Below are 27,287 nucleotides of genomic sequence, written 5' to 3' on the forward strand. Positions count from 1 at the left end.
ATTATCGAATTAATTGCACAATTTTCTGTAATTAATCTCAATTAAGCTCAAAAATAAACCGGAAGCTTATATAGCTATTTTTAAAATGAGTTCATTTTTATTTGTTTTTAGCGTGGGGTTTGCTCGTTTTTATTTTTTATTTTTTGTTTATTTTTTTTTAAAAATAAGTTTTTTGTAATATGGTGTATGCAAGATGCAAAAATCCTTGAATCAAATATAACAATCATTTTTTATCAGTAATTTGCATTTGCCCAATTTGCATGTCTTGTAAGACTATCTGTAAGTCAGAGTTTTTTTATATATATTATGTTTTTTCCCCTCTTAATATGACTTAAAATAATGCGACCTTTTTCCTCATTACATGAATTTTTAACGTAGTATTGTAATTTTGTTACTTCAAAAATCACATTTTGTTCCACACGTCTGCAATGTACAGTGTATGATCTGAATCTGATACATGTGGGAAAGTACATTAACTCAACTGTTGCAGTCGCTGTGGAACTCCACAAGGTGGCGCTGCAGCACCACAGCCTGGTCTGGGTAAAGCTCCTCAGCAGAGTCCGCACTGGAAGCTTCTGCTCTCAGGCGAGCGAAGCTGGCCAGGCTGCCCGGGTCCTCACTGACCTGCTCCGGCCTTCATACAGCACTACTCTGCGGTGGAACAGGTTTCGAGACCGCGGCGCTCATGTGTATTTACCCACCGGTGTGTCTGCGGGAATAAGGTCGGAGGAGGACCGAGCGATGTCCGCGCCGGGTCCCGCGAACCCGGGCAGCTACAACCAGAACTCAACGCCGAACGGTGGAGCTGCGCCCGCCTACCAGAATGGTAACACAGGCCGGCTGATGCGATTAGCCTGCACGCTAGTGTTAGCATGCTAACGCTCGGTGACGGTCAATAGTTTGTCAGCCGCTGCGGCGTTTTTGTCCACGCGGTTATTATCTTGTGTCGGTTATTAATTACGAAATGAAGTGTTAATAACGCCGGTATTATCACGTTGTTTTCAAAAAAAGTGATTCGGCTAAAGCTCGCCAGATGCTACCGAGAGCTAACTGAGGGACAGCGGCGGCTAACGTTAGCTACCAAGCTAATGCGAAATATTAGCTAAGTGTTAGCGGGATAATAGCCTGCGTATCATTATTTATGAATGTTCTTTTAATATTTAAGCTAAAATAAACACCGCCTCTTAGTTAACTTCACTTTAAAAATACTCATTATGCACGAATGTCACTGCAGTGATGGTTAAATTATCCGAATGGGCTTTCAGAATATGTTATTTATTGCCAATAAGTTATTTTTCTTCCGACAAATGTGAAATAAAAGCATTGGGGAAATGTAGAGTTGAGGCAAGAATAAAACATCACGAATGTTAAACATGTACCGTTTTCACAGAAAGATAAACAGCTAAAACTGTATAAAATAGCCACTATGTTATTCTGTATTTCATAGGAATATGAGAGCTTTTCATATTAGTTACCATATTCATATATGTTCACACAAATTAGGAAATAATTGTAAGAATAAAGAAAGAAAGTGTACTTAGAGTCAAACTGTGCCATCATATAGCCATGCAGTATTTTGTTTTTGAACATTTATTAAATTATGAACTTGAACTTGAAAAACTTGACTACCACGACTGTAACAAAGTATTATGTCAGTAATTATATGAAAATTACATTTATTAAAAACATACCAGCCACAATCTAGATTAAAGCACATTAAATGAAGATAAACAATTACTCGACAAGAAGATACAAAAAGAGAAGATACAAAGCTAATGTACAAGAACTTTACAAATGTGCAAAAACATCAAGCACCTGAGCAGGATATGAATATACTATAGGTGTAGATGCAGAAAAGTGTGAGAATTGTTGTCATGCAGTGGTTTCTATACATTTATTAAGCATCCTGCTTCTAGATATTTGAGCACTGCTGCTAAAATTGTATTGTAATTAATATCAATGTAAAATTTTCTCTCATAAATTGCACAAGTGAGTGACAAAAACTACAAATTAAGATGAAAAAAAATCACCTTTAAAGACAAAAAATTAATGAAGCCATTTGCGCTGTTATGGCATCCTCGTGGACACTGCCGTAACAGCCTCACCGGTGGGAGAAATTCCCAGGAAAACGATGTAATAGGGCTGCAACTAATGACAATTATCATATTCAACGTATTATTTGGTTGATAAAATGTCAGAAAATGTTGAAAAATGTTTCCCAGACCTCCCAATCATCACATTCTCAAATGTCTTGCTTTCTCTGGTACACAGAGCAAATAATCTACAAAGTATTAATAAATTAATAAATGATAATAAACCTGACAGTTCATTTAGTGATAGTTTAATTTTTCTACACTGTAATGTATGATGTTATATTCTTGAAGGGGTTCAGAGTCAGAAACTGTTATTTAGGCATGATGTTTTGTTCCAGATGGACCGCAGCCTTTAGCTCTGCCAGATTTTTTTTATCTCAGCAGCTGCTGTTGAAGCTTGTAGCTAATCATAGTTCTGTTTATTTGTTGTCCTACTTGTTTTATTAACATGGAAAAACAAAGCAATATTTGACACAAGTCTAATTGCACCTGTGCTTCCCCATCTTTCCCAGGTCCAGCGCAGACAAACCCATCCGTGTATCCACCTACAGGCTACTACGGAGCTCCACCTCTACAACAGAGCTACCCCACAATCCCTGCACACTCCAATCCTGTTCCCAGCAAAGCGCCTCTTACAAACAGTGGCCACAGTGCAAACTACTACCAGAACAACCATCAGCAGCAGCAGCAGCAGCGTCATCATCTCCCTCAGCATCATGTAGCAGCCTCATCATACAGTGCTTCTCCTTCTCAGCCACCTCCACCATCAAATACCCAGTACAATCAACAGCCATTCCAGCAGCAGCAGCAGCAGCATCCACCCTATACCACTCCAGGATCCTACTATGGACAGCAACAGTCCTACCAAGCCCCTCCTCCTCCTCAACAGCAGCATCCCAGTTTGGTTCCAGCACCAGCTAGCGGCGCAGGAGCTCCTATATACCCCATCGTTTCGTACCCATCGCCACAAGGAAGTAGCCAATATGGCACGCTGAGTTCCATGCAAAGCACCACCTCCACTCCTGGAATCATGCCCGTTCAGATGGGTGCACCCCTTCATCAGTACAACACCTCACAGCCAGCACCTACACCACCAGTGCAGCCAGGGTACGGTGTGGTTCTACCCAGTCAGACGGCACCCACAGTCAACGGTCAAGGAAGCACAGGTTTGTCTCACTGTTGACTGGGATAAATGTGCTAACTTCTTCTCCCTTTTCCTTATTTTTGACAGTGAGGCAATATTTGTCCTATGGCTGCAACATTTAATCAATTACTAAATTAATTGTCAGCTATTTTGATAGTTGATTAATTGGCTTGATTTTGTTTTCTGATTATTATTTTTTTTTAGCTTCTTAAATGTGAATATTTTCTGGTTCCTTTGCTCGTTGTGGTAAAGAAATCATTCAAATCTGAGTGATTTGGGTTTGTGGACAAAACAAGACATTTAATAAGATCATTATTTCAAGGTGTGGGAAACAACAATCAACAATTTATGACATTTTCTGGGGCAAACAACCTAACGATTCATTTTGAAAATAATCAACAACTGTTTACAACTTGGGAAAGCACTCGGTATAGTTCTTTATCATCCAAAATGGTGGCATTGTTGCTGAAAGAAGAGATCCACTGTGTTATATTTTTCTATTTCTGACATGTTTTCAATGCTTTGCGACAGTTCAATTCACACACACAAGTGAAAACCACTGGAAATGGTGTTGATCATAGTTTTTCAGTGAGGTCACAAGTCCTGTGGTGAGAAACAGGCTTTAATTGTTGCACTGAAGCTGAAAGACATTTTTCAGAAGATTCACTCTGTTATAACTCTTTACGGTTAATTATCAGCTTCAGTAAAATTTTTTTTTTTTTGTTGCAGCTCAGACAACAGTTCAACAACACTATGACCAAAGCCACCAGGCGCTGCAGAGCTACGACTCTTACGGCAGAGTCATTCACAGAAGCAGTGGTGCAGACACAGAGCGAACACCGTCAAGAACCCCCTCCACGTCAGTTCATTCCTCACCAGGCCACCACAAAGGTAATACTGAGATTTACATGTGTTTTTAATGCTCTTCGTGTGGCCAAATGTCGAGTCGCAGCTGACGTGAACCGATCAGGAAGTGAATGTAGGGGTAACTGTGTCACTCTGTTTTTGCAGAGAATGCAGCGCTGGAGTTTTAAAAAGGAAAATGCAGCCACTGTAAAATGTTTGAGTTTTGTGGACATCTGACATGTCTGCAGTAGAATTTATGTGCTTGTACACAAAAAAAACATTGTTGTATGTATGTGTCGGGCCCTTTATTTATGTTTTTGTCTGTCCTGAGATGGAAACTGACTAGGTACTTATGTACGTTCCCTCATTTATCAGATCATACACTGTACATTGCAGACGTTTTAAAATATTAAACTGAACTTAAACAAACTTGCAAATACACTTTTATAGCACTTAAAAAGATAACAATAATACTCACTGATGAGCCACAGTTTTAATTGTGGAGGAGAACAGTTTATCTCTGTGTCATGTTTTGAAAGGAGTTCCTTCTTAACTATCTTAAATTCATCAAAAACCTTTTATTATTCTCTAAAACAAAGTTATAAGCTCACTGATCAGCCACAACATTTAAATATTAAAAACGGTTTTAATGTTGTGGCTGTCAGTTGTCATTCTATCTTCACAACTTGATTTACATTGAAAATGTTTGTTAGTTTGTGCACCCATTCTTCTGAGGACACTGCATTGAATTCCATTCATTTGAACAAAGCTTATACCATAACCACTATTCAAATTTGTAGCCTAAATTTAACCAGTCCATCAGAAATAAGGTTCTGCCTCATTAGGACCAGGTTTTGGTCTCCAGGACGACTACTGGTCCTGGCAAGGTCAGTATTTAGGAAGAGAAAGAGGTGATAAAATACACACACATTCCTGCACAGAATCCGTTAGGACATTCATAGACACAATGCACTCCCTGGCACTTTACCCTCACCTTGACTATCTAAGTAACTAAATGCCTTACCTTAATCCTAACCAAAGAAACAGGTCTTTGCCCTTAAAACTCTTTAAAAGTGTGTACACACACACACACACACACACACACACTTTCAGAAATGCAGGTGTGAGCTTTGACACAAATGTGGTATGGTTTCATCATGGTTCTCTCCACATACTGTTCTTGCTGTGACTGTTCCTGCAGGTGAAGACTGAAGACTCCTGCACCAGTTGCATCTATATTTAAACTTAATTTTAGTAGCAAATGGCAAATATCTTCAGAGCTTTGCATTGTCTTCACATTAGACAGAAACCTTGTTTTTACAAAGTGTATTTAAACCAACCACAGCAGCAATAAAAAAAAAAAAGGAAATTGTATTGTTTGGCAACGTAATGTGTTCTCAGATCCTCTTTAGCCTCAGACAACAAAGATTTGAAAACAATAGCAAAAATAAAAGCAGGATAAATAAACAAAGGACACACCTTGACATGTATTTAAAGTCTTAGTTGGCTGAACAGCAGCTTTTGTAATTGGCAGACTGCAGTTAAATCTTTATTTTGATTGTTCTATGCCATAGAATATTTTACTTATTTTTTTAGTTCTTATCTTTGTACAATTTGTGAAGTAGTCCTCGATGAAGTGCCGTGGGGTAGTAAATAAAATAAAAAACACTGGCTCTTCATTACGTTGCCATTGTCATTTGGCACTGAGTAAAGAGAGATCTTGTCCCCGCATTTAATAAAACAATTGGTTATTTTTTCTCTCTCTCATCCTTCTCCCTCCTCACATACTTCAGACACTGGTAAAGTGAAAGTAGATAAAGATGGAGTGAGAGATAATGTATCATGTAATTCTCGTGTTCATTTTCTACGCACTCTGGTCCAAATTCCTCAGTTCCACTCTGATCACACACCCTGGTATATACAGTAGAACAGTATTTCTGAGTTTCCTCCAAGTACCACCAGAGGAAGCCCGCGTACCACTGGTAGTACGCGTGCCACAGTTTGAGGACCATGGCACTAGATGAAGGGAAGGTACTGAAAAAGCATATGTCCCAATGGGACCTTTCATTAACAGTTGTGTATCAACTCTTGGTCAAATGCGCTGCAGTGTTCATAGCTTGGTTTGAAAGTTGTTAATAATTTAGCACAACTTTCCTCTGTGTGGTTATTTTGTCTGAGACTCACCGCCTAGCGCCTGTGCTGATGAGTGAATGAGAGAAGTTCACACTCCAATTCCTCAGGATGACGTTTACAGCATGATCACCACCGTCCTGCCCGCCGTCTTCGTTCCAGTCTTGTTTGTGACATTTTTTTTTCTTTCACCCCTCCCTCTTCCAACAGGTATGCAGTATGGATATGTTGCTAATAGCGGAGCTAGCTCTGCCTCTGCCGCCACCTCAGGCCCTGCAGCAGCGGTGGCCCCCTCATCATCCAGCTCTGATGAAGATGATGATGATGATGATGAGGAGGATGAGGAAGCAGGTCTGCTTGAGCTTTTACCTCCCTCACAACCCGCTCCTGTATCTGCAATCATCCCCACAATATCCTCTTGTCATGTGTTAAATCTGCAGTGCGTAACTCTTTGTTGTAGGTGTGCTTCGGTTTGGTCCTCATGATCAGAAATGATCAGGCTAATCAGACCTGAGTGAGGGAGCGTTTGTCTGTATACAACAGTTTTTTGGTACCTGCTCTGGTGAGGTTCCAAGTGACCTGAGCCGATATTAAAATGTGACATCGTCATACTCCCAATTTTTAGCAAGGACATTTCTAAAATGTCAATATTTAACAGGAGTCTGGTGTATTTAGCGACAGCACTGCCGAAAGCTGGTGATCTTGAGCCGAATCACGACCTGTTCACTGGTGTTTCAGTCCCACGAACCTGGGAATTCCGTTCCTCCTTAACAACTGGAATTCTTTGTGAGAACTTGTTTGACAGGTTTTTTTTAAGGAATCTGACATTTGTTTACGCTTAAAAGTTACGCACTCCAGCTTTAAACTTCACCATGCCCCCCAAAGCCGCTCGTTTTCATTTGTGATTCCCACTCGTGCATCATGTGACTCCCTCATCTCTGTCTTAATGATTTTCTCTCCTCCGCTAATAAGATTCTTCCTCCTCCTCTGCATCAGCCCTCCACTCCACATTTTTTTCAAGTGATCTTTTTAACCATACTCTGTTGTTCAACAATTTAAAACTGTAAATGTGTATCTTGTAGGTAAGCATTTCAGTTTATCTCCTGAGTCTTCAGTCATTTTCTTCTTTTGTAATTGTTTTTGCAAAGGAAACTTCTTGCTTACCCTCTCACTTGTTCTGACTGAGTCATCTCTTTAATATGGTCACGTAACTGAAGTGCACTTGAAATAAGCAGCCGTCCTCCAACTGTGGTTTCTGAAGAAGAAGAAAATCAATATTGTCTTATTTTACAAGTGTAAGAGCTCATACTCAGACATCTCACCCGTCAAAGAGATTATCTTAGAACATTCCTTTAGGTCTTGGGTGCATACAATTCATAATTAACAGTCAAGTCATTTGTGACATCTCAAGCAAAGTATCAGGGGAAAAAAATCCAAGACCGTGTACTAAGTGCCTGCTAAGATTGAAGATCATAGCAGAATCTACTAATATTCTTCAGACTTCTTTCTCTTCTGCTTGAAATTCACCATTAAAATCTTCCTTCAGTTTTAGGAAAAAAACACAAATTATTCACTAAAATGCACAGTTTGACCGTGAACTGTGGCTTTTGTATTAAGATTTCTTTGAACCAAACAAGTACTTCATAATTCAATAAAATAATTGTCAGATTAATAGATTACGAAAGAAATTGTTAATTGCAGCCCACGAATCATACTCATATCATATCTGTATTTACTGGAGGAGACCAGAATACTGTACTGTGCTTTTACAGCCTCACACACACACACACACACACATACACATAGTGCAGACACACATGTTATTGTAGTTACTGAGGTGTTCTACAGATAGCAGTCCCCTGGGCACTGTGTCATCAGCTAGAGGTTAACTGGATTTTTAAATATAGCTGCTCCCCTGTCACCTGGTCCTGACTGTGTGTGTGTGTGTGTGTGTTTGCTGACTCACTTGCTCCTCAAGAGAGAGAACCTGAGTGAAAAGCTTTGTCTTTACTGTGAGCGCCAAGTCCTAAGTGAGGAAAACCCCACTCACCCAGGAACAAAAGAACAACTTTTTTATCATATAAAATTGTTTTGTTTTTTTGTTTTATTATTGTTTTACGGGATTATACCAAATGGTACACACAAAGATAATTAATGTCAGGTAAAATGAGAGATTAGAGGATTCAGAATGAACATTCACATTGTTTAATTGTACGTACAAGTGTTACTAGCAATGGTTTGCATCATGTGGAGCATACATTTATTCATGCATATCACTGCAGGAACTTGAATGAAATATGAATGAAGATTAGTTGTTTTAGTAATAAGTATTTTTGTGGCAGCGTTACAGCGCCACCTACAGGCCTGGCTGTTTGTAGAGTTGTTTTTTTGTGTATGAAGGCATTTCGGCTACTTAAATGAATAGAAATACTGAATCCTAATCCTATTACTAAATCCGACACACAGTAGATCAAACAATGAGTGGATTTATTACATCACTCACCACAGTGGATTTTAATGTGACAGTAATGAAGCGTGGGAACAGCTAAGGGGCAGGTAAAGTGTTTTTTTTGTTAGTTTTTTTGACCAAATAATGAGGCCGTGAAGAAAAAAGACGGCTAAATAAGTCTGCGACAAAGAAACTCAAACACTAAACACTTAATAGATAGTCATTGTATTTATTCTCTTATGTTAATCTGTGAACTGAGAGGACAAATGCCAAAAAGGAAGAGGTGTTGATATCAGAAGAGTCTTGGAGAAGAATAGGGAGGAGGAAGGCTCAGCTGATCTGGGCTCTTTCTCCTCTTCCTCGTCCTCCTCCTGAGCAGATAATCCAGTCGTACTCTGGTCTGATTTAGCGTGAGATAATTGGATCCTGTCCTGTCCAATGAGATCACTGCTGTGTCTCTGTTCTCTGTTGTGGATCCTTCATTTGGGCTTTCAAGGATTAATCAGTTCATTGAAATATTCGACCCTTGTAATCCTTTAAAAGCAAAGGCATCATCTCATGACTCCTCGGATTTACTAGTGCATTAAACCACCCAGTTGAAAACAAAGTCATTATTCTACTGTGCACCACCGCATACATAAAATCCTGCTTTTAATCCAAGCTGTAGTCAGCAGGATTGCTAGAAAATTGTTTAACCTGCGCTGCTATTTAGTTTCACTATAAATGCATTCTGCTGATGATTGTTCTTTTGCCTCAGTCGCATTCTTAATTCAGGATTTTACTTGTTGCTACTTAAAGCAGTCATTCTGTGTGTTGTCCTCTTCCACTGTGCATTTTAAAACAAACATTTTTATGGTTGAGTTATGATTAGCTCCGAGATTTTGTCAATTGCCAGAATTGTTGTATATTTCTCCGTTTTAAAATATTAGTAAAACAAATGTGCAGGAGAGAATAAAGACGAGAAAGTTGGTGTGAATTAATTACTAAACCTAAGCTTTTCTCCTGTAGATGTCCTCCATTTTGTGTCCTCAGATTCCTGCGCTCCTTGTGTTTACTTCCCTGTATTCGCTCGTCCTTTTCTCTGAGCTCAAATAACTACAATACAAACAAACAAAACAGAAACTTTTAATTTGTTTGTCTGTTTCGCCACCTTTCCTACTGTTTTGCCACCTTTCCTACAATTTTAGAAATTGAAATTGAAGAACAGTTAGGTTTTCATCACATTTGAAATAACCTTAACCCTCAGTAACGTTGCAGTTTGCAGCAGCACGATACACAGCTCTATCTTGTTTAGGAATCTTGGCTTGCAATTGACACTGACGGCCAAAATTCATTTACAAAACAAAACCTCACATTTAAGTTTTTCAGGTGATATTTTTGAAATATTATAACCAGCACTTTATCTACCTGGATGCGTGGCGACATCTTCTCCTGGTTATTTAGGTTGATTTCATTTATTTGACCTATATTAGATAATTTTTTCATTCTTCTCTCTGTGTGTCTCAGGTGGTGATACGTCCTCTTCCACCACTGGCAGTGCCTCTCCGGTGCCCAACAACTATGATTCCCTTGAAGGAGGCAACTATCCAGGTATATCCTCATCATGAAAGTTGCTTTATATCTACATCAGTTACATTGAAACAGCTTAACATGGTCTGCTGACTAGTTTGTGAGTTGATAACTTTATAAGTCTTTGCATTAATATGCTGTCATTGAAAGTATCTGAACTGAACTCTGTGTTCTTCAGATTCAATGCCGCCTGTTAATGATATGACCGATCAGGCTCAGCCCTATGGTAACTATGGTTACCCCAGCATGCAGCCAGCCTATCTGCAGGGACCGGCCCCCCACACGGACTCTTCTCCCGCTCACGACCTTTACGGACAGACAAGCTACCAGCAGTTATCTCAGGTGAGGCCGCGGCTTCTGATAAGTTTCAAATAAACTTTTCTTATATCCCATTTCCACCGATCAGACACCAGTTTAACCCTTGGTTTAAATGGTTTTTCACCACTGGGAATGTGGTAAATTGGGTTAAATGAGCACAATTGTTTATTGGCTTTAGCTCCATCTGTACACACACTAATTTCCTCATCTGCTCTATTTTTTATTTCACTGATGGCATACTGTAGCTGTTGGCATTAATATTTTAATGTTATCGCTGAGAAATAAGGAGGTTTATTTTTTATTTATTTATGATGTGTCTGTGATGTAATGGTTCACGCAACGATGATGCAGCAGTCAATTAAAAACAGATAATGGAAATGCATTGTTTGTCCTGTTTTGCCTCACCAGCTCGGTGTTGATACAAACACTTTCTCTCTCTTTCAGCCTTTCCCGAACATGTCCCAGCTGTCTGCAGCGCTCGGCGGGCTGAGCGGGGTGCCGGAGTTGGAGGTGGAGGCTCTGAGGCCGGTGAACCTGCTGCAGGAGAGGAACCTGCTGCCCCCCAGACCACTGGAGGCTCCTGAACCCAACCTCAGCGCTGACCTCAAGAAGGTTAACTGCAGTCCACAGTAAGTGAAGAGTAGTGGATTTTTGATGTAAACACTTTGACGATGTAGTGAGTATAAGTGAGTGAAGTCATTAAACTGACTTACCAGGTTTGAAAGCACTACCAGGTGCTTTCAAACCTGGTATTAACATCCGTCAACAGTGGTGTGATCACGTGTGGACAGAGATAAGTACAAATGTTCACACCTGGTATTTAAATGCGACCTGGTAACCACATGACATCAGGTCTGGCTTCCCCTCGCCTTTTATTCAAATACTCACTGACATCATGCATGTGACAGACAAGAAAAACAGACAATTATGTGAATTTACAGTTAATTAATGGAACCTTTTTAGCATGAAGCATTTGTCCTTTTCATATTTCCCTAACTTTTTTGATTTTTTTCTTACACACAAATCTCCTTTATCTACTGTGTGGATGTGTTTTCTAACCTGTTCTTTCTGTGTCGTTTTTGTGTTTCTTTGCTGCTCAGTACGTTCAGGTGTACGCTGACCAGTATCCCTCAGACGCAGGCTCTACTAAACAAGGCCAGGCTTCCTCTGGGTCTTCTCCTCCATCCTTTCAGAGACTTAGAGGTAAATTAACTAACCAGTGATTTTTACATTAATATAATTACATTAAAATATATGAGAAAATGGACACTTATACCTGTATTTGAGATTTGGTATATTCAGCTGCAAATTTGACGTGAGCACATTCCTTATGTACCGTTTTTTTTTTTATCTAGAGATTCCATCTTTCTGTAACCTGTCATCAAAGTGCCAAAAAGTAGTAGAAAACTTAATAAAAACACCTCGACACCATGGTGCTGTTGTTGCATCCTAAAAATGCCAGCAAACACAGTAATCGCTTAGAAAACCACCAAACAGATGTCAACAAAGATAACTGGAGCTCCAGACAGCACATGACCCAGTTTGTTAACTACACCATGTTGGCAGGAAGATCTTCAACTGAAATGAGCAAAACCAGTGACAGACAGAATATATCTGGCCCTTATAATGCCCCCTGGTGCTTATCACGAGTATGGAAATGCACAGCACAGACATTATGCCTGACCTGCGGTATTCCATCCCATTTATTTCTTTGTAGCATGCTCAGAACCTGTTATAAAAGCATATTGTGAAGTTCATTAGCAAACCTGAAGTGATCACGACACGGGGGGAATCTCTACCCTGTGGATTTCCATCGCTCCGTCTTCTATTCTCACTTTGAGCCTGCTGTCTCTTGGGATCTTGGTGATCTGGTAAAATGTTCCCCAAACAAATATCCACTACCTTTACTTTTTTATCTCGATAGATTTGAATATAGTGTGGCCTCCTGCCAAAATGCTATTGGTATTGTTATTGTTATTCCGACTGTTGCTTGGTGGTATTGCGTGACGTCAGCTGCTCAAGCGTTATAGGATTATTCATCCACCAAAAATCCTACAAAAACCCTTAAAATTAGATTTATATTAGTATCAGTGTACAACTTTATAGGACAAGAAAACCAAAAAAAAATAATCCACTGGGTCGCCTGGACAAAAAGTCAGTGAAGTGATCTATTAGACCAGCCCTTTTCAGTTGCAGTCTTTAGTGTATAGTTATCAGCTGCAGTGAAAGCAGGAGAGCGATGATAAGGGAGTGTATTTATAGACTTTTAGGTGACACGGTGTCAAAGAGTGAACAGACAGAGAACAGTGATGCACTAAAGAGAGAGTGTTAATTTCAGATAAACAGCTGTCATAGTATAAACTTTATTTTCCCAAGTAGGTACAACAGCAGCTCCAAATACAGGGTTGTCTTTTCCTTCGTCTTCTCACTGTGTTTTGAGGTATTTAAGGGATTTGCTGAACATTTTCAAAAAGCACTTTTATTTGCATTAATGTTCTAAAATGACTGCACAACATTAGAACCATGTTCAGGTTATGCAGCATAAACGGACACTATTGCTTTACATCTAACACCACATGTCCATTTTAAAGAAACAACAACATGGATTTTATTTTTATTTCATTTTGTAAAATAAATTAGTATGTTTTTTTTCTCTTTATTTGATCAGCTGTAATTTTTATGAATGATTTCATCTGAGTTTCTGCACTTAGTGGCCACTTAATCGTCTGAAACACCTAGTAAATGAATCATTTCAGCTCTAGTTGCAGGGAAGAATAAATAATAATATGTTATGAAGAAAGAGACTAAAGTAAAGTAACAGAAACAAATGATACCCTGAGGTTTTTTTTCTGAGACAGGAATCTTTAGGAAAAAAAAAAAAAATTCTCAGCTCACAAGACACAGTCTATGAACTACCTTTGTTTTCCTCTGCAGCAGTTACCAGTGATCACGTCAAACACAATAGTGCGCTGTCGCTCGTGTCGCACCTACATCAATCCCTTTGTCACCTTCCTGGACCAGCGCAGGTGGAAGTGCAACCTCTGTTACCGCGTCAACGATGGTAAGAATCCAGCTTGGCCTTCTTCTCAGTGGCACGTTTGTGTTTGTATTTATAAACCATCGCTGTTATGTCATTTTGCAAATGTTTGACTTGATTATTTCCTTCCTGAAGTTCCAGATGAGTTTATGTACAACCCGGTCACCAGGTCATACGGCGAGCCTCACAAAAGACCCGAGGTTCAAAATGCCACTGTGGAGTTCATCGCCTCCTCAGACTACATGGTAAACCGTCTCCTCTAGTAGAAATGTGAAGCATTACTGTATGCAGTTAGGATTTTGGTGTAGTGTGAATGTTTGTCCACTAGAGAGCAGCCTTGTCTTTGTGCTGGATCATCAGCAGGCTAGTAAACAGTGGTGATGCTTTATTCATAAGAAAATAACCTTTTAAAGTCAAATTAACCTCACCCATTTTTAGACAGTTAAAAGTTCTCTGCATCCTCACCTCTGTGCTTGTTTTTGCTTTCAGTTGAGACCACCTCAGCCGGCAGCTTACCTGTTTGTCCTCGACGTGTCTCACAATGCAGTGGAAGCAGGCTACCTGAAGTACTTCTGTGAATCCCTTCTCAAGAATCTGGACAAGTGAGTGCCGATGAGATGAGACAAGCAAGTGACAATTATGAAGTGGAAAAGCTTGGGTTGTTGTGGGATTCTCGTCACGACCACCTGGGTTTTCATCACCATCCATTTTGTATTTATTCTCCTTTGCACACACTTTCTCCTCTGATCGTTGTCATTTAGAAATGAGATCACATGTAGTTGTGAATCGAAATCGTGATTATTTTTTTAACGTTCTATTGCGCAGCCCTAACCCAGTCTTTAAAATTTTACAGATATTATAACTGAAAACACTTAAGGACGGGTCAGACCTACTGCGTCCACATAGGGCTGCTTCACATGTCTGTATGTTCAAACATATCAGTCAGTTCATACGTAAAATGAGGGTCTGTCAGACTAGCATCCCGCACATTCCAGTAGTGGCTATTTCTCAGCAGGAAATTGTCCTTATTTTGTATTTCCTTGTGTTATTTGAGCTCTGAGGTTTGCAAGTGTGGCGACTTCCTTCCATCACCTCAAGCAAGTTTCCGTGGTTTCTGTCTTCTTTGTTATAACGAAAGAAGGACCACACAACCAACCGCAGTGTCAAGTGTTGTTTCACATATCAGTTTGTTAGCTCCACAGCCGTCCGGACTGAAATATAAAGTGTGCATGCGTTCTACACAGGTTATGATGAAATGAGCGTTACACTGTCCCTTGTGGAGCTCAGTGTACGCGGAAAGTGTGACCCAGCCTTTAAAGTTTTCTAGTGTAGATTCCTGCATTAATTGGATCAAGTAATCGGATATTGTGTCTCAGCAGTTTCTCTGTCATGTTTTTCTTTTTTGTGCATCAGGTTGCCCGGGGATACACGCACCAGAGTGGGCTTCCTCACCTTTGACAGCACCATCCACTTCTACAACCTGCAGGAGGGTCTGTCACAGCCTCAGATGCTGGTGGTGTCTGACATCGATGGTACGTCATGATGAAACTTCTGACACCTGCCCATAAAAGGATATGATAATAATGACACTGGAATGAAATTAAACTGTTTTTCTGAAAGAGAACATTTTTATTAGTTTTATGGGTTGTGAATATTTTGATTAAATATGCAGTAAAGGATTTTCTGCTTTGTTTTGTCACTTTTCCTTCTTGCAGATGTCTTCATACCGTCTCATGACAGTCTGATAGTGAACCTAAAAGAGAGCAAAGAGGTATATAAAGATTTAGTCATGAACTTGTTTTGTTTTCATTTAGTTGTTTAACCATTTAATTTTCTCTACTACATTCTTCTTTATTTTTCTTTGGTCGCCTCTTTTCTCCCAGAGAGAACATGAGTGCACAAACATACAAGTTGATACACAGTACTGGATAAAGGCGATGGAAACTCGTGCTCACACACCAAATTATGCCCCTCTTGTCATTACGAGATAACTGACTAGTTCCACGCGAAAGCGCGGCTACTTCCTGTTACAGCCTGTGTTTTATGACAGTTGTGGTTGCCACCTGCTGTAAAGCGAAAGGAGGAAACCCACCCCCAATCTCTAAATATAACATTATTTTACTTTTTAATAATGTTTAATAGTTTTGACAGGAAGTAGCCACACTTCACACACTTCCTGTCCTCCACCTCTTTCCCTTTTGTCCTTCATCCATCCGTTCTTTCCTTTTAAATTCATTACATTCAAATTTGTACAGTAAACTAAGACTAAAAGTTGCAATTCCTCCTCTCTGCACCTATCTCATCCAGCTGGTGAAGGACCTGCTGACCTCGCTGCCGGCCATGTTCAGTCAGACCAGGGAAACCCACAGCGCCCTCGGCCCGGCGTTACAGGCCGCGTTCAAGCTCATGTCATCCACCGGGGGGCGTGTCTCAGTTTTCCAGACCCAGCTGCCCACACTGGGCGCTGGTCTGCTGCAGTCAAGAGAAGACCCCAACCAGCGCTCGAGCAGCAAGGTATGAAGAGACTGAGAGAACTGTCTCTACCTTTTTATTCTGGTTTTTAATATAGTTTTTCTTTTATAGTGGTTGCACTGCTTTTGTTCAGCGAGCCAATATTGATTAATAAAACCCTTAAATTGATCTTTGTTAGCTTTAGTGGAGTCTGTTACAAGTGTGTTACTTTGCCATCTATGTTTCAGAACCAGAAACACTTGGTCAGGAAAACAGTTTAGTTTGTTTTTTGCCTCCATTTTCTCCATGAAACAACACATCACTGTTGTCTTCCTATAATCCGTAATCCATAACTCACAAAATTAGTATGGGAACTTCTCTCTATCTCTAAATGAATCTACATTGAATCTAATCAAAATGGAAATTTAATAAAATCAGGACTGTGTGAATCAGAATCCCAGCACGAAAACTAATTTGTAACCACAATGTTTTTGCTTTTATTATTTTCCTGAGCCAGTAGAGACACTCAAGTAACCTCTTTGTCCCCCTCCCTTTGATTAATGACTCCACAAACTAAAACCATATGACTGATGAAATAGCACGAGGATTTCTCTTCCACTCTGTGTGGATTCATATTTATTGTCCTGGTATTTTCAGTACTTCCATATTTACCTTCCTGCCACAACTGACTCTTATGATCAGTGTCACGGTCACAAGTTGGTCTCGCGTTTGAGTTTAGAGACAGAAAGTACGCACTGCTTTCTATTTTGTCACTGTGGAAAATCTGCCAAGGAGTTACTGTGCTTGTGTCCAAAAACCATTAATTAAAAGAAGTAGGAACAGATGTGCTTTCATTCTCGGGGAAAGCCATTATTTTTCTTCCTTAGATTTTGTTTTTTTCTGGAGCATTTTAAAGCCAAACACAAAGAAATATAGTTGAAAATACACATTCGGTTACATTCACGGGATATCCTCCATCTGCTGAATACAATGTCTGCATTATTTTACCAATTTTATAATATATTACTCATATTTAATGAATGAACGTGTCAATGTTGATGTCATCTTCTTCTGAGACCACACAATAAGTTATAAAATCTTGTGTCTTTGCAGGGAGTTCAGCATCTCGGCCCTGCTACAGACTTCTATAAAAAACTGGCACTGGACTGCTCAGGACAGCAGATAGGAGTGGATCTTTTCTTGCTCAGCTCCCAGTACACTGACCTTGCCTCGCTAGGTAATCATTTGTTTTTTCCTGTGCTGACTTATTTACAGATTTAAACAATCACTGTGGACTTATAAGGCGCTCTCTGGCAAGTGGGAAATATCTCTGTCCAGATGAGCGTTTTAGCTCCATATCAGGAATAATCTGTGTCCACACAAGCGCAGCTGAAAATGTGTGTCACATGACCTGATTGAAACGGGAAGCAGATTGTTTTTATGAATGAACTACAGTATATCCTCATTTCTGTCGGTCCGTATTAAAAAGGCTCACCCAGACATTTTAACTGAATTACATACGGCTGCATTTCCATGTTTCTGTTTCAGCCATAACAGCAGCAGCCATAACTGTAGAAGATGCAGTAATATAACATGAAATCAATAGAGTGTGGATTGGAGATGTGTTTTTTTTCTGTGGCTGATGTAGATTTTGATGAATTTTATAAATATGATGCCCATTTCCTTTGTTAAATATTTGATCAATCCTTTCAGTTTTCTTTATTTCCTCCGTCTTGTATAACAATAACACCTGATAGACCACATTGCTTGACAAGAATGTATTGAACAACATCTACGGTCTGTCTCTCCAATCTTGCAGTGCACCTTTTATATTTTAAATAAAAATGAATGTATGAACTCAATATTAAATACATGAAACAAACTACATTTTTGTATGGAAAAAACAGAGCTAGTGCCCTCTTTAGAGGAACTTTTAGTCACCTGGTTGATTTGTGTTTCCCTGGAGTTTCAAGTGTGTGTGTTATTCACTGCAGCATGTGACGCAAAATAGTTGAGAACCCTTGCAAAGTTTGTACTCTTTTCTTAACACAAACTTCTTCTCCTGCTCCTGTTCTCCATCTTCTCCAGCTTGTATCTCCAAGTATTCAGCGGGCAGCATCTTCTACTACCCCTCCTTTCATTACATCCACAACCCTGCACAACTGGAGAAGTTCCAAAACGATCTGGAGCGCTACCTCACCAGGAAGATCGGCTTTGAGGCCGTTATGAGAATACGATGCACTAAAGGTAACTGGATTAGACGTCACTCGCTCTGACCCTCGGGATGTTTTGTCCCATATCACGAATCACGATGTTATTTCCTGTGTCACGACAAAGAAATGGCTTGCCTCAGGGGTCTATCCATGGTCCACGTTTGTTTTAAATTACACGTCAGAAACCTGACTCTTCCAAATCAGCAAAGTAATGTCTGTTATTTTGCAGATGACATAGTTTTATTCACCTCAGGCTCAGACTTGTTTCCAGCTGTCACTGATAAAAACACAAGCTGGTTTTAAATGCCGAAAAAGCCCAGTACATGGTTTTGACCTTGAACATTCAGCTATTACAATACAAAATCTTACCCACAATACACTTGTACACAAACACAGATACTTGGGTATCTGGCCTGACAATCTCCTACATACATGTAAACCCACCATACAGTCAATTTTTATGTCCGTAATCAACTATGGAGACATTTATACTGACACCAACTGTTATGTGCACTGTATTTTATCACAAATTATAAATACCAAACTCAAAACCTCTGAATTGCCAGGTGGGGTGAAACTCTTTACAGCTAAGACGGAATATGCATCTCATTCTATGCATTTATAAAACCATAACTCTGAAACTTCCACACCACCTCACAGCACTTAATCTCATTCTGTGAGACTTCTGCAGCACAACATCGAGTCATTTCTTAACCTCAGACATGCTGCATGTGCGTGTCAGAGTTGGTAGAACTGGTTTTGGGTTCTATGCTCCATTTAAATGGAATGAGCTCCAAATGTTCTCAGAGTGGAGTATGATTTCAAAGTTATTAAGTATTTTTTCATTCTTGGAACTGTTTTTCTTGTTTTTTTAAAAAAAAGTCTGTTCTTTGTATCATGTCTCTGTTCATTATTTGCACTTTACAATCAATCTTTGTTCTCAAGTCTCTCCTGGAAAAGAGTAAAACACAAGAAAAATAAATTGTCCCTGTCCTCTCCTGTGCTCACTCTCAGGTTTATCCATCCACACATTCCACGGTAACTTCTTTGTGCGCTCCACTGACCTGCTGTCCCTGGCCAATGTGAACCCAGACTCTGCCTTCGCCGTCCAGATGTCCATCGAAGACTCTCTGGCAGACTCGTCTCTGGCCTGTTTCCAGGCCGCGCTGCTCTACACCTCCAGTAAAGGTAGATTTAGCACAGCATATGTTCTCTCCTACAGTAAGGAGTCTTTTTTTTTAAATTTCCTTTTGTCTGTCATAAATCTCTTAAATTGTCTTTTTCAGATTAAAACGTTTGAAATGTGTGTGATTTTTCCCTGTAGGAAAGAGACGTATCCGAGTTCACACTCTGTGTCTGCCGGTGGTCAACCAGTTGAGTGATGTGTACGCTGGAGCTGATGTCCAAGCTGTCACTTGTCTACTCGCCAACATGGGTGAGTCTATGGCTGTGTCCACATTATCAGTTTTTTGTGGTTGATGTGACTCTGATCCAAGACTTTGTCATTTCTGTGGACACCAAAACCCAACCGCCAATTACAATTTTCAAATCAGATCCGTGCCACTTCAGAATGTGGTCCTACATCATATATCCATCAAATACATTATTTAAAAATGTAATTTAAATCTCCAAACTTCTGGATGGTTTAAAAATGGTTTAATAACCACTTAAAAATGGACAACTCTCACTCATCCCGTCTCTTCTCTCCGTTCTTACTCCAGCAATCGACCGGTCGATATCGTCCAGCCTCTCTGACGCTCGAGACGCTCTGGTGAACGCCGTGGTCGATTTGGCGACTTCCTACAAGAGCAGCGTGTCCAACCTGCAGCAGTCTGGCCTCGTCGTCCCCTCGTCCATGCGCCTCTTCCCTCTCTACATCCTCGCTCTGCTCAAACAGGTGAGACCACGTATTCACTGCTAAGTTTGGGCTTGTAACTGAAGGGTTTCCAGTTCACATTCTGGGACAGGTCAAAGCGTGAGGTATTCCTATCACTATCACTTATTGGTGTGTGTACAAAAATAACTAATTCTATTTCTAGTAGTGTGTTCCAGTTAAAGTGGGAAGGTGAATTTTTGAGTTCCTAGTTGGATTTCCAACTCAAAAATCAGCTTCACAAAATCAGCTTCACAAACTTCCAACTTCCAAAGATATAAATGGACCTTTATCCATTAATGCACTCTAACTCACACAGCTTTTAGACTCGCATACTTACAACATTTACAGACATACACACATAAAAAAGGGTTATAAACACACAGGAATAGGCCTGTATAACTGTGTTACACATCATGAAATGCTATGACATCATCAGCAAACACACACACGGTAATAAAGGCTCAGTTTATAGTCACACAGTCAATGAGTGTATTCATCCGCACTGGACTTGTCCATTCATATGTACAGGGTGTGTTCACATTCACACCCTGTACATCATCTGAGACAAATACACCCCAATACGCCAAACCGTAACAGAGCAAATGCAAAGGAATTAAAGAGAAATACAAACAAGATAATTACACTTTGTTTATGATTGAAATTTATGATTTCACGTTCATTATGTTTTAATGCAGCCTCATCTGTTATAAATGTTGATCAGTGTTTCCCAAACTTGTCTAAAAGCCAATGTTATTCTGTTTTATTGATTTATTTGTCATTAGGAGCAAAGATACCAGAAAATATTAACCATTAGGAAGCTCAGAAATCTGTGAATTTCTTTTCATTAAATTAAAAACAACAGCAAAAAAAACACTGATAAATTGAAAAACAAAATAGTTGATGATTAATAATCCATAAATTGTTATAGCTCCAGTTTGAGGAACAAAATCAGAGAGAAGCCTCAAATGGCTTCTTCGCAGTTTGTAAAACAAAGCATTTCATGATTTGAATGAAATCAAACAAATTAATGTGTAAAAGAAATAACAATAATAATGATGATAAAAAAATAAATTGATATTGAACACATTCCCCCCCCCCCCCCAGAAAGCGCTGCGAACAGGAACCAGCACACGTCTGGACGAGCGCGTCTTTGCCATGTGTGAGTTCAAGACGCAGCCGCTGCAGCAGCTGATGCGGATGGTTCATCCTGATCTGTACAGACTGGACAACATGTCTGACCAGGTAAGCCGAGCTGAAGGACGGATGTTTGAGTGGTATAAAAAGTAGGGCATCGGCAGATATTGGCTTTTAAATGTATTATCGGATCCCGGCAAACACGCAAACATCCGCCGATACGACTAATTACTAAAACAGTGGGCCGAAAACACAGCTACCTCCTTGACTTCTATGCTAGCGCCCACAACTGCTACTGACACTGGGTGTTTTTAGGGAAATGCTGAACGACTTGAAGGTGGACACATCTGCCTGTACATGTTCTTGCTCATTTATGGGGTTTTTATGATTAAGATTGTGATCCTGAAAATTGCATATTTGATGACGTTCATTTCTCTACAGAAGAGACTAAATGACCTCTGCAGGAGATGATGTATGTTAATATAAGAGCAGATAAATTATTATTAATACACCGGTCACATTAACAAAGTCCTTGGAGAATGTTTAATAAAAAAGACTCTCATTGAATCATATTTAAAGAGGCCATAGCTTATATGTGAGATATGGAGCCTCCTAGTTGCTGCAAACGAGCTGATGTAAATGTCTCATCACTGACGCTTTCGTCAGCCGCACTGTTTCAGACCAAAACCACACCCGCAGAACACGGACTGTCTTGAAGTGACGTAATTGGCACGTCAGCTCTCAGACCCGCAGCTCCCCCTCTGGAAAGGCGGATGCACCGCTAGCAATTATCAAAACATTGAGTAATGCCCTCGTCACAACCCCTCGCCGTAATCCCTCACGCATTTGATCCGGAGTCTGACCCAGAGTCAGAAGACACTGACAAGTGAACCACCTCCATCGCAACGCTGGTAGCTTAGCCTGTAGCCGGCTATTGCTAATGCTAAACGACAAAACAAGCACACAAGACAGTTTTATGGTTTGTAAAAATTGTAATATACATATTGTTGGCACTGCTCCTTCCTTTAGGTGTAGTTTGGTGCTGTGTCCTGCTTTCTTTTGCTGCTTTCAACCGTAGAAGAAGAAGAACTAATCTTGTTGTAGCTGCTGAGCGGCTCTGTATAACCGTTACGCTCAGCAGCTACAACGAGAGTAGTTCTTCTTCTACGATTGAAAGTACCGGATGTGCCGGGACTCTAGTGCCCGGACTGGGAGGCGCTGCTGTTTAGAGGAGTGGTGAAATTCACCAGCGACGTTATTAGTCAACGGAAGTGCATTTCCACTTCTTAGAGCTCAGCTAAACAATCAAACCCTGCACTCTCAGCAGTGGCTGAACTGATTGTTATGGACTTTTAGGGCTTCATAGACGAGGTAATGACGCAGATACACACAAAAATGCAGCATTAATTGGCACTTCCGGGCTATGGCCTCTTTAATTTATTTTTTGTAAACATTTAGAAGAATTTTTCTTTACTAAACAAGTGATTTTTCTCCTGATGTCTCCTGCTAATCCGTTGCACCGATCTATCTGTGGTCCACAGGGGGCGCTACATTTGAACGACACAGTGGTTCCGCAGCCTCATCTGCTCCACCTGGCGTCAGAGAGGCTGAGCAGAGACGGCGCTTTTCTCATGGACTGTGGCAATGTAAGCTTTTATTCTTATTATTCTTCATAAAAAATTAACCTTTAATTTAAATGTTGGGTTTTTTGTTTTGTTTAAATAAACTTATGTGAGTAAATCCATGTCATTTGTTTGTGTAAGAGCTTGTGTTTCCATCTGTTGCCTCAGCCTGAGTCTCAGTGTAGCAACATCACCAGCCCAGTTTCAGCTGAACTTTACTGTCATTTAATTCAATTTAGGGGATTTTTTCCACCCCAGTCAAAAAAAAAAATACAGAGGAAAATGAATCATTTGAGTTTCTGACGGGCAAGAATTTAGTTGGTTTAACCACTAAATATATTGATTTAGTATCATGGAGCCATGTTTTCTCAATCATCTTAACAAAAACAATACATCCTGTTCATCGTTCAGAGATTTTGATTATTTAACTATCAACAGATGTCAACAATGTTTTATTACCCAAAGATTGTTTTATCTTAAATGTCATTTAATCAATTTACAAATCAGCTGATTTAAATGATTAAATTTGACTTTCGTTCAGGCAGAATAAGACATTTTATTTCTTAAACACTTTTTTGCTTGTTTTATTGATTCACAATAAAGTTGTAGCCTTAGTTTCTCACTCAGTTGTGAATAAGTTGAATATTACTTGAGATTTGCAGGGATTTTAGTGTGTGACACCACTAACGCCGTGTTTCTGTCTGCAGGTGTTTTACCTGTGGATCGGCAAATGCTGCAACGACATGTTCATACGAGACGTTCTGGGCTGCAACAACTACGCTTCAATACCACCCAACATGGTCAGTGACACAAACGCAATTTTACTATTACGTTCATGTCAATCTCTTTAAAAGTGCACTTAAATTATGATTTTATATATTAAAGTGTCACTCACTCACTGACTCAGTGAAACATCAGAAACGCCTGCGCCCAGTTTGTGCATGATGACGTAATACAGCGTTGTTCCCGTTACAGTGAGTCACAGTCAGCACAACAGATCTGCTGGTGTGGCTTTTATTTTGAAACAATCCCTGCATCTACCTAGAAAACTGCCATGACCTCATTGTGGACACGATGACAACAACCAGAACAAGCACCGTCAGCACTTGTTTCAACGCTTTTAATTTGATTTTTCTATATAAGGTCACTACATCCAACAAAACCCCCACATTTCAGACCACAGGCGCAAATGTTCTGCCTCTTTTTTCTCTGTGAATCCCAGAGTCACATTCCCGAGCTGGAGACTCCGCTGTCGGAGAGAGTGCGAGCTTTCCTCGACTGGCTGCAGGACAACAGAGCGTTCACCTCCACAATCCACATCGTCAAGTAAGAACTTCACTCGCTCATTTCCTACCACGGGGGTACAACATACAGAGACGAACCATTCACACTCACACCTACAGTCAATTTAGAGTGTTCAATTAACCTCTGCTATAGTCCCGTCTCTCTTGTGTTCTTCTGTGCCACATCTTCTGTGTTTTTGGTGTATTTCTGTGGCAGCGTTACAGCACCACATACAGGCCTGGCATATGTACTATGACTTCCTTTTGGCGGTTTAGCGTTTATGAAGACATTTCTTGTTTATGGAAAGCTTATCAAGAAGAGAAAGGCCCAGAGGGAGCGCTTGGGTGTATGAAGCAGCAGAGCAGGGGCGGGGCAGGGCGGGCCAAGGACATTTATCTCATCGTACGGCTGAACAACCGGGTTTTTCACTTCTGAAGCTTTGCGTGGATGCTTGACTGCAGTCATCTCACTGTTATTAAACTATTCATGAGCATGTTGTCAGCTGTTTTATTGGGGATTGGGGACAGGAAATGAAATAGAGGAAAAGTCCTGGGTAGACTTGACCCAGTGAGGTTACAGTTGTATGTGGAATACATTTAAACCACCAGGTCGTCCAGAAAAAGACGTTAAATGCTGTTATTAAATCGTGATTTCTGGAGTGCCGGTGATTTGCCTGCTGGTGACCTGTGACCTGTGACCCCATCTGTTTGATCAGCTCTGTGATGAAGCTCATCCACGTTTCCAGTGAAATTCTCTCGCTCCGACTCTCAACAACAATAACAGGGTGTGACTGGTTTCTTGTGTGCGATGGCGATGGACCTGAGCTCGACCGGAAACCTTTTCCAGTGTGAAAACATAGTAAACTGAGGTCACTGTTTCGACAGTGGTGGTAAAAGCTTCCACAGGGGGATGTATTGTTTCTGTTTCCTCTCTTTCTCTGCTTCTCATTGTGACACAGCATTGTTGCTCAACCACATGTTTACACCACAGTGTTGTTGTGGAGGAGAGCAAATGAACTAAGTGGCTTTAAAGCGGAACTATGCAGGATTTTGACCCTAATTTAACAGCAGTAATTGCAGTATTTTAGACGTTCGTCATGGCAGAGCCGGCGAAAAAGAAGCAGAGAAAACCGCTGTAGGAGGAAGAGGGAACGTCCGAGCGACGGGCCACACACCAGTAAACATTAGACCGGCTTTTTTCAAATGGCGAGAATTGTTAGAACGCAGAAGCTAGCATGGCTCACGGCTTGTGTTCACAGGCTCCGTTGAAAACTTTCTTCTGTCAATAATTTAACGTTTGTCCACCACAGACCCGCTTTTTTTCTTCTCCTCAGGGTTGAGACGTTTTTGAGAAACGGTACTGAGGTTTTTTGGCATTTTCGACACACGGCTGTAGCTCACTGCTGGTAACCTGCGTTTAGAAATGTGACCACCTGCATTATTGGATGGAAAGTGGACGATGGAACACCACTGTTGTAGTTGAGGCCAGTACTGGAATTTAACAATCATTGGTCATTGTACTTTCTTACCCAAAGTACTTTCGCCCACCATTCGGAATCCATTTTAAGTTGTTAATAGTTGTCTTGGTAGACCGGGTTTCAGTTGCACATACGGCAGGATTCATCACTTTCTGTTTTAAATCTGTTTTGAAAACGCATCTATTAATTTTGGCCTTTAACACAGTGCAAGTTTTGCCGTGTGTGTGTGTCTATGTCCGGCACTTTGATTAAAATGTGCTTTTTATAAATAAAGTGGATTGGAACTTAATTCTGTATCTTTGTGTGTGTGTGTGTCTGTGTTTTTAGGGACGACACGTCGGCCAAAGCTATTTTCTTCCAGCAGCTGGTGGAGGATCGCTCAGAGTCGGCTTCATCCTACCAAGAATTCCTGCAGCACGTCCAGAGTCAAATCTCCAAGTAGGCTCCAGTTGTATACGAGCGAACCGCCAACCACTAAAAAAAACAAAAAAAAACAGTCGTGAGGACGGACTTCAGCCTCGTAGATTGAAAACTAGCGTTAGCCAGTGAAGGACAACCAGCGCAGAGCAGTTTTAGTGAGGTGGGTCCCCTCCCGTCTTTAACTGTCCTCTTAAGCAACTGGTCAGCAATAGTTTGGCCGTCTAAACGTGAGGAAAATGTGGGAAATAATTACAGGAATGACTTAAAGATTTAATGAAGGAACAGGGATTTAATCCTCATCTAACCATGACTCGTGAGAAAAGAAGGCAGGAGAAAGTCGAGCCAAGAAGATGCCACTTATTCTGTTTTCTTTTTTTAGTTTAACTTGTTTTTGTGATACTCTCATGTAGCCAGTCTTGTCTTTTTTTTTGGTCATATTTTTATAATTTATTCCTCTCCTCCTCACTCCCGTTGTTTAGTTTCAAATACACTGGAGAACAAAAACAAAAAAAAACACGAGCATTCCTCCTGTTATTTTAACGGCACGTGATCTGAAACTCGCATGTCATTGATTATGTTTTTTGCTGCTAGTCTGAGGATAGAATTCATCATTCAACAGACATTTTTACAAAAACCCTCCCTCCTCTCTGTGAACGCATTATGTCAACCATCTTATTCTCCTTTTTTGTTTGTTTTTTGTTGTTTTTTTCCCAGGCGCTTACTCGAGTTGCTTTCCACTTTGTAACTATTGAAAAAGAATCTTTTATGTGCGATAATTTATGAACCAGCTTATTAAATAAAAAACAAAAACAGAACTGTGCTTGGTTTCGTCCGACGGTGTCAGTGATGACAAGATATTTATGGTCCTTGTTTGCGCACACTTGAAATCCACCAACTGTCAGTGGTGTCGATTTTCGCTTTTTTTTTATGTGTTATAGAACACAAATTTATTGTAGCATGAGACAAAACTAAAAACATTTTTGACCGGACACGGTGCCAATTTGACACTCGCCGCGAGTCGACATAGAAAGTAAATGCACAGGCGTGAGTAGACGCATTGATCATTTGCTCGAGTTGAAAAAGACTCTGACTAATGTCACATCCGTGACGCGGCATCATGTCCAGTGTGTCCATCTTGGCTAAAACACTCTTCATATACTGTGGCTGACGAGCAAACTATTTACACTCTGCTTCTTTCAGCTCACACCAGCGAGTGAAAGCCGG

At 40.3% G+C, this 27,287-nt stretch overlaps 1 protein-coding gene across 2 annotated transcripts; it reads left to right on the top strand.

The window, feature by feature from the left end:
• Positions 1-378: 378 nt before the first annotated feature.
• On the top strand, positions 379-26,139 carry sec24b (SEC24 homolog B, COPII coat complex component). Of its 2 annotated transcripts, XM_058649060.1 has the most exons (24): positions 379-826; positions 2,606-3,259; positions 3,967-4,128; positions 6,424-6,564; positions 10,169-10,252; positions 10,410-10,573; positions 10,994-11,178; positions 11,650-11,752; positions 13,484-13,610; positions 13,722-13,831; positions 14,076-14,188; positions 15,000-15,118; positions 15,302-15,357; positions 15,894-16,100; positions 17,151-17,274; positions 18,126-18,284; positions 19,265-19,438; positions 19,575-19,685; positions 19,972-20,147; positions 21,231-21,368; positions 22,802-22,906; positions 23,590-23,682; positions 24,105-24,208; positions 25,971-26,139. In XM_058649060.1, exons 1-24 carry the CDS (start codon positions 742-744, stop codon positions 26,083-26,085), a joined length of 3,609 nt encoding a protein of 1,202 aa, XP_058505043.1. In that variant the 5' UTR covers positions 379-741; the 3' UTR covers positions 26,086-26,139. The 2 variants fall into 2 exon arrangements, with proteins under 2 accessions (XP_058505043.1, XP_058505041.1); XM_058649058.1 differs by lacking the exon at positions 6,424-6,564 and having other exon boundaries at positions 537-826.
• Positions 26,140-27,287: the final 1,148 nt, after the last annotated feature.

This window comes from Solea solea, chromosome 14 (genome assembly GCF_958295425.1).
Source record: "Solea solea chromosome 14, fSolSol10.1, whole genome shotgun sequence".
In the NCBI taxonomy this organism is placed as follows: Eukaryota; Metazoa; Chordata; class Actinopteri; order Pleuronectiformes; family Soleidae; genus Solea; species Solea solea.